Source organism: Drosophila montana, unplaced genomic scaffold (assembly GCF_035044405.1).
Source record: "Drosophila montana isolate Dmon_TW-CO22-7 unplaced genomic scaffold, ASM3504440v1 contig_2256_1, whole genome shotgun sequence".
In the NCBI taxonomy this organism is placed as follows: Eukaryota; Metazoa; Arthropoda; class Insecta; order Diptera; family Drosophilidae; genus Drosophila; species Drosophila montana.
In genome coordinates, this window is record NW_026997144.1 from 71816 (window position 1) to 79552 (window position 7737).

General features: G+C 36.5%; 1 protein-coding gene across 1 annotated transcript; it reads right to left on the reverse strand.

Moving 5' to 3' along the window:
• Window positions 1-5320: 5320 nt before the first annotated feature.
• LOC135427743 (uncharacterized) lies at window positions 5321-6074 on the reverse strand. Its single transcript, XM_064681339.1, has 2 exons — window positions 5959-6074; window positions 5321-5879 (listed from the first exon to the last, which is right to left on the reverse strand). The coding sequence occupies exons 1-2, from the start codon at window positions 6014-6016 to the stop codon at window positions 5446-5448; spliced, it is 492 nt and encodes a 163-aa protein (XP_064537409.1). The 5' UTR covers window positions 6017-6074; the 3' UTR covers window positions 5321-5445.
• Window positions 6075-7737: the final 1663 nt, after the last annotated feature.

Here is a 7737-nt window from a genome sequence, read left to right on the forward strand (position 1 = left end):
ATAGGTTCTGACGTATAAATACCTAAGTACAAATTGACGGACAGAGGGATGGACGGACAGTCAGTAAGATAGACTCGGCTATTGATGCTGAAAAAGAATATGTATACTTTATAGGGTCGGAGATGCTTCCTTCTACCCGTAACATACATTTACAAAAAAACATTATACCCTTTTTACTGATTTTAAATGGGTTCAGGGTTTAAAAAGATTGTTAAGATTTAAAAGATAACATATAAATGCAACAAAAGAAGCCACCACTCCGCCAATTATTAAATATTTATTTGTAAAGGTGAATATTATTCGTCACATGGGATAAATACGAATATTTCTGGTAACAAACCCACAACTATAACGTAAATCATGCTGTTAACATTAGCGCATGTTTGTCTGCTTGCAAACGCGATAAGGCTACGCTTTCAATTGCCTCTCATAGCCTGCCCAGAAAAGACTTATACAACCACCCCTTGCAGGCCCAACATCAACCCCCCCAACACACTGCACCCTGCTACGTTTACATTCCACACGGCAACAATTTTGTCGCTTCGTGAAAATTCTGTTACGCGCAGCCGTGGTAGCTTTGCGACGTTTGAATTTCAGCTGTGGAGACTAATAGCAGAGCCTGTTAATAACATAGTCTGTTATTTACAGAATTGTCTGCTAAATGCCTTTGGTTTTACTGCCTCATGTTTACTGCTTTCGGAATGAATTTATAAATATGCATTTTAATTTTGTTGCATCAAATTTATAATGATATATAAATATATATATATTCTTGGCCAGCTCAACTCAGCTAAGCTCAGCTGAGTCCAAGCTGTTTGGAAACGGGTCCCTTTACTATAGGCAATATACAAAGCTTGAGTATAGGCGATTCGTAAGACATTGACTTTCTTTTAAAAATAGAACAAATACCTTATTCGAATGAATTCTTACTCTTATTATTCAGATCAGATTTATATAAACAAGTGTACTAACATTTTTATAATATGACTTGTTTGAATTGATCAAACTAACAAAGATTTTTATATATAATAGATAATACAAAATATAATTGAATTAACAAAAGATTACAAGCTGTGAATGCTTTTAACAAGATTAAAGTGTGCTTGGTAATTCTAAAAGCGAAATTTGAAAGTTTGAACATGTGGTTTCATTGAATAGAGCAGACTAATGCCAAGGTGCGTGCATATTCAATTTAAGCAATCATCTGTCTGATATTTAAACGGGTGACAACATATTTCAATCAATATGCATAAGACAAGGCATTTTGATTGAGGAAAACCCCAGTAAATGCAGCATACTGCCGGGTTGTTCAATGCTGCTGACCCGTAGACCAACCTCAACATCACGCTCATCAACAAATTGGATTGACATGTGTGACTCAGCTTGCATTTCGTCAGGCCAGTTTTTAACTCGAGCACGGCCTGACTTTAAGTGAGTGTGTGTGTGTGTGCCTGTCTGTGTGGGGTGATTGTGCCTGTATGTGTGTGTGTCTATTCAAGCGAATGACTCTTGTAGCCGAAGCTTTAACGTGCCATGTGAATGAACTCCGGCCGCAATAAATTTCAAATTGAACTAAACTAAGGAGCGCTCACAGCACTTACATTTACCAACTGCCTCTAAATCAACACAGAACTTTGTGTATGCATCTGTGTGTGTGTGTGTGTGTGTGTTTCCCTGGAGATTGTAAGTTTAGATTGCATTTCGTTTATTTGCAAAGACTTCACTACTAAAGTCAATCGACTCAATAAATTATTTTTAAAGCAATCAAATGCGCTTTCGCGACAAAAATCCAATCCTACATATTTTGCATACACCTGGGTATAAAACAAATCTACAATTGTTCTATATAATGCCAAGGCACTTAAAATGCGATACATATAAAATTCGAATGAAATTCGAATCATCAAAAAAGGTTGACTTTACAAACGAATCGTCGTTTGTTCAACAATTTTTTCTTACCCATCGATTATGAATTTGTTTGAATGCCAATTGATATAAGGGATCCGTACGAATTCAAAGAGGTATAACATTTCAAAATCAGACAATATTTAAACGAGATATTAAAAAAAAAAAACAATCAAAAAAGTTTTGATTTTCGAACCGACCACGATTTTTAGAAAAAACATGATGTAACCCCTTGCCATTTTGATGATGATTTTAATTTTTTTTATTTTCCCAGCAACTATTTTGCTTATATCTTTAGAGGAGCTCATCAACAATGTTCATTCCAAATATTGTATCCTAGTGGGGGTTTATCTGACGCGGATATAAACGAGTTTTAAGAGTTTTGGTGCAGTAAAAATTGTGTTTATAAGACCTTAATAAGACATAAAAGACCCAATTAACTATTCTTACTGTGTGAATAAGTAAGCAAAAAATTATTTTAGTAGTTTGACTTAATAATTAATTGAACGATTTCACATAAATATTAATTCCTCGGTGTTGTTTGTTGGCGAAAGAAGATCCTTCTTTTCTGTTAGGTCGTCTCCGTCTTAGCAGGTATTATCGCTTTTACCCCATGCACGACAGATTACGCTACCATAGACTGTACCTCGTATTCTTCATGGAACTTTCACTCTCCCTAATAAAATCTTTGCGTTCAGGATACCTTCGGGAACTCACTGACCATTCCCTTCTATGAGTAGGGGCATAGCTTGCCGAACAGGCTATAAATTTCCCCCACTCTCTATAATTTCTACATAATATTCAATATACTAGTCCCAATTTATTTACTTTTTAACAATTAATCTCTCACTTTTTCAAATATATTGTATATGTTTAAAAATTATTATATTATATATTGTTTTTAATTGTTAAGGATACTTACTCATACCTTTCTTCTTAGCTGTAGGCTCTATTAGCTGTGAAAAGGGACATAGCTGGCCGGACGGGCAAATAAAATACCTCCATTTTCTGTCGTTGATGCTATTAGAAATATTTGTGCTCTGATTAGGATATTAGATTTTAGCATTCAATTTTTATTAAATAGTTATTGATAAAAACTTCAACTTTCTGTCTTAATAATTTCATAATTTAATAATTTAAAAAAAAAAATAGTTTAAAAATATTTGCTTCAATTCAAATTAATTAACTGCACATCTTAGCCTAGTCAAAGAGGACATTTCAAATGAGTACCAGAAACGCCCACAAAATGTCTTGTGTATATAAATAAGCAAATGTGTAGTGGGCATTTTAATTGTCATTGACCATCAGGTAGATTGGATAAGCACATTGATATATTTTCAATTAATTTGTGTGCAACATGACAATTGTCGGGTTAGCGACGGGCACAGGGACGGGACTGGGACTGGGGCTGGGGCTGGGGCTGGGCCAATGCTTCACTTGTGAAATTAGCCAAATTATTGGAGTAAACAGGGCGAGTCGACAAGTCGTCTTGTTTGCGCTTAAAATTTAATTTCACGCACAATTGACTCCATGCATAATTTTGACCGGAGTGATAAATTATTGCTGTTATTGCACACGGAGGCGCACGCAAAACAAGAAACACAACCCAGAATCGACCGCAGGCAGCCGCCTGTTATGCGTACCGGGCAGCCGGCGCCCGACGCCCGGCGCCCGAGCCGGCACCAGCAAAATAATGGCCCTACCTAACGCTGCAATCCTGCTGCACATTCTCATTGTCGTCCTTGTCGTCGTGCCTGTCGCTGGTTCGGCTGCTCGTTTGCTGCGTTCATTAATTCGCTGCCATAAAACAGTCCCAGGCAAGGGCTGGGCTGGGGCATATTTTGCTTTGCTTGCATTTGCATACTTTCAGGCGGTAGGCACTATAGATGGAAGCGGGCCTCATTTTCGGGCACGAGCACGAACGACACGAGATCCAAAATATACTCAACACTTTTTGTTTTATGCTATTAACTGTTTTCTGAAATCTGTTTCAAGGAATTTTAATTAAATAACTTGTGACATCTGGAGTTTCTTTACGACATTCAGATGTTGTCCAATATATGACCTATCTATTTTACAGACTTTATCGTGCCCCAGCTTGTCGTGTCTGTCACATAGGAAAAGCACGGTCTGCGCCTATCTCTACCAGGCACCTGTTACCGCGACCAGGCGTGGTGCTGTTCCTGGTTCTGGTCCTGGGCCAGGTCCTGCTGCCTACCAGCCGCAGTTCAAGCTCCGCATACGCCTACAACACATGTCTGCTCATAATTAATGTGTAAATTGTAAAGCTGCGCTCGCCCATTTCCTTCGCTGCGGCCGTGTACAACCAGCTCGACAACAAGGACTGCAGCTAGCAGCGGGCTGGGGGCTGGGGGGCGAGCCTAGTTAATATGAAACACAACAACATCAATAAACGACTCTGACCTGGGACATGCTGGGCGCAAAATGCGTTTTGACGTTGCACAAAGCTTAATTGCATTTGGTTCACGTTCAACGGCCAGATCGGAGCACCTGGGCGCAGATGGGCAAAGCGATTTGGCGCATGGACAACGACACTTTATTTATGCTTTTCATGAGCTTAAATTGTTTTACCTTGACTACGATAAATTAATGAACCTGTGCTGCAACTACTATTTCATTTTCCAGCAACAAAGAATGTTTTTACAAAAAATATGCTATAATTGAAACCTTGTACAAATTTGTAGTATAAAAACACAGGAAAGGAAACCTGATGCGTGTTTTATGCTGAGAGACCAAAAAGTAAACAAATGTATAAACTGCCTGCCCAGGCAATACCCTCTACCCAGTTACATACAACTTTCAATTCATACTTATATAAACAAAAACTTACACAGATACTATGAAAGTTGGAACACGGATTCTTAAATAACCTTCTGTTTATTTTTGTTCTTTTATTCCTTTATATTTATATTATATTACGTTCAATCGACGCTCTCATTCATGGAGAAACAAAAAACTAATTGCATTGGATATGTTTTCCTCGAATTTAACTACAAAATCACCCAAACAATTCATAATAATGCAACACACAAATCATATTAAACCTTGTCGAAGTTCGCATTGAATAAATTTCAATTACTTGCCACAAAGCTGGCAATAATGTTGCGATTGGGTGATGCTGACTGCAAAATACCCTTTTTGCACAGCGAAAAAAGAATCTTCTTGAATATTGGATTTATGACACTTGACTGTAGGCCAAGAGTTGTGGAATTAAATATGTGGCTAGAGGTGGCGGAATTTAAAGATCTGCCTAGAAGATCTGGCTCTTAAGCTCTGGAAGACATCGCATTTCGATTGGAAGCATGGATAAAATATCTGCGACATTGCCGAAAATTAATGTACTCTTCTTAGCTTGCAGAGTATAATAATATTTTTTCCATTACATTATAATAAATTAATAAATAAATAAACAAAATTTAATACATTAAAAATTACCAATAATAAAAATTAAATACTTTTGCTATAGACTAGTTTATCAATTGGATAAATACTTTTTTAATACTTGAGTTTTCGAATTGGCTAGCGGAAAAATTGCTCATCCGTTTTTACAATTTCATAGGTCAAGGCTGGATCATCGTAGCCTTGCGACCGATATTCAGCAATTCTTGCGAAAAGATTACAATAATTACGAAATACCTGATTCGCGTTCAAGCTGTTCGACATATCGAAGAGCATTTGGTTTTCCTGCACCCGAACGCGCTCTATGGAAAATCTTAGCTTGGGCAGATCCAGATCATCGGCGAGAAGCTTTCTCAGGTACTTCACCGGATCTATCGATTCATCGTCTTCGTACCAAATCAACAGCAAACGTCCATGTGTGAACCCTCCATGGTTAAAACATCTATCCAGCTGCTCCGCCTCGCCGGTTGCCTGAGCCTGGCGTCTCACTCTGTGAAAGATGCTTCCATCGTGGTTACCAAATGTGGGCAGCTGGCGGCCGTTGGATGCCGCATCTGTGTAAAATACGAAATGTAGATTAAAGCTTTTACATAAACAATTTTTAGCTCAATAGTCTCGATAAATTCCACTCACCTACAATGCAATTGCTTAGCGCAATGAAGAAGGCCGCAAATAATATGCTTGGTTGCATGGCTGAAACCTGCTTATGGCCAAAGCGATTGGCGTTGACTGACAACCAGCAAAATATTCGCCAGCTTAAATATATATGATTCCAGCAAGTGACCTCATGGAATCTCGATCATGATGAAATTCAAAGATAACAACGAGAGATTCTCCAGAAATCTGGCACAGTCATAATGTGTGATGGGTTTCGTGTCTGGGGCAGGGACGCTCCGGATTAAAAATGCGTCACGATTGTGTTCAACGTTTAGAATCAATATTTAAACAAATGCAAACTTTGAAAAAGTACAAGAATAGGCTCACACATATATGATACAAACTACGCTACACTGTAAATAATTTCATAATTTACTAAATTTTTCTTTTCACTTTTTTTTGGGCATTTTACATATTCAAAAGTTGTTTATTTTTCAAGATATATTAACAAAATTTGACATTAAATCGTGATATTTAAATACCATCGAAATACTAAATCATGTAGTTCGTTAGGAAGAACGGGCAGAAAATAAGTTTTTGTTTATCAATATATCTTGACCAAACTCAACAAATTAAGAGCTTCGCTCTTCACGCAACTCCTCAAATATCACAAGCATATTTAAAAATTTAAACAATAAATAACAATAACGTATTAACTTATCTTTTTAAGGCGCCACTGAACACAGTCAGTTGCATACCAAGTAGTATTCATGAATGAATGCCGAATCACTCATAGAATGCGTAAGACTTTCGATACATATGTATGAATAATCTTCATATGGCTAAAACAAGTTTGCTTTTCATATTATTGCTGTTAACGTTGCCAGGTGATTCACGTTTAATCAATATTTGTACACGTCTGAATCGAATTTAACTAAAATAAACCTTGCATATTATAATAACTCGTGATGTGCTTTGTTTCACGAACTACTTGAAGCTAAATATGAATATTTTTAAGTTTTCTGTCATAAAAAGCGTATGTAAAATATTGAAATACCCTCACGTTATTAAGATACCCTGTAGTTTGATGATAAAATATATATAGGTTTATAGCTGTAAGTTATTCAATTTAAATTTTAATTAAATTCTTAAATTATGCAAATTTATTAGTGCTGTCAGCCTAAAGAGAGCACTGCCGATATCTTGTATCCTTATCGATAATTATCTGTCGATATTTATATCGACTGTTGCTGAATGTATCACTTTTTAGATTTTATTAACTAATTATATAGCTAGGAATAATAAATCTCAAAGTGCCTAAGCAAATTAAATACCTTTCAAATTGATCAAAAATATTTTATGAAGCTTTCCACCATAAATGTTTGAGCCTGATGATAAAGTTATATTGCAGCTCTTCAAAGTAATCGATTTATTTGTATGATTAGACAATTAATCGCATAAAATGGCAATCGACTTAAGGGCTTGGACGAGGACACAGCACTAGTGGAAACAGGTTGTAAGATGTATGTATGTTGTTAGTGCAAATCGGCATATATCAAGTGCAGTATATTATAATAGAGTGTTCGACTGAAGATACCCTAAGTTTAGGTCCTAATTTTGCAAGTTTTCTTGATGCCATCCATCTGAACTCTACACAAAAAAATTAATTAAAGTTATCATTTATTAAAATTGTCAACTTCCGGTTGACGCGGTCCAATTTCCTTCTTTATGTGTCTATAGGGTATACAATTAAGGTGCCGGAGAGTGATTAAAAACTTGTAAAACAATCTTCAATATAATGCTTTTTGGGTAAAC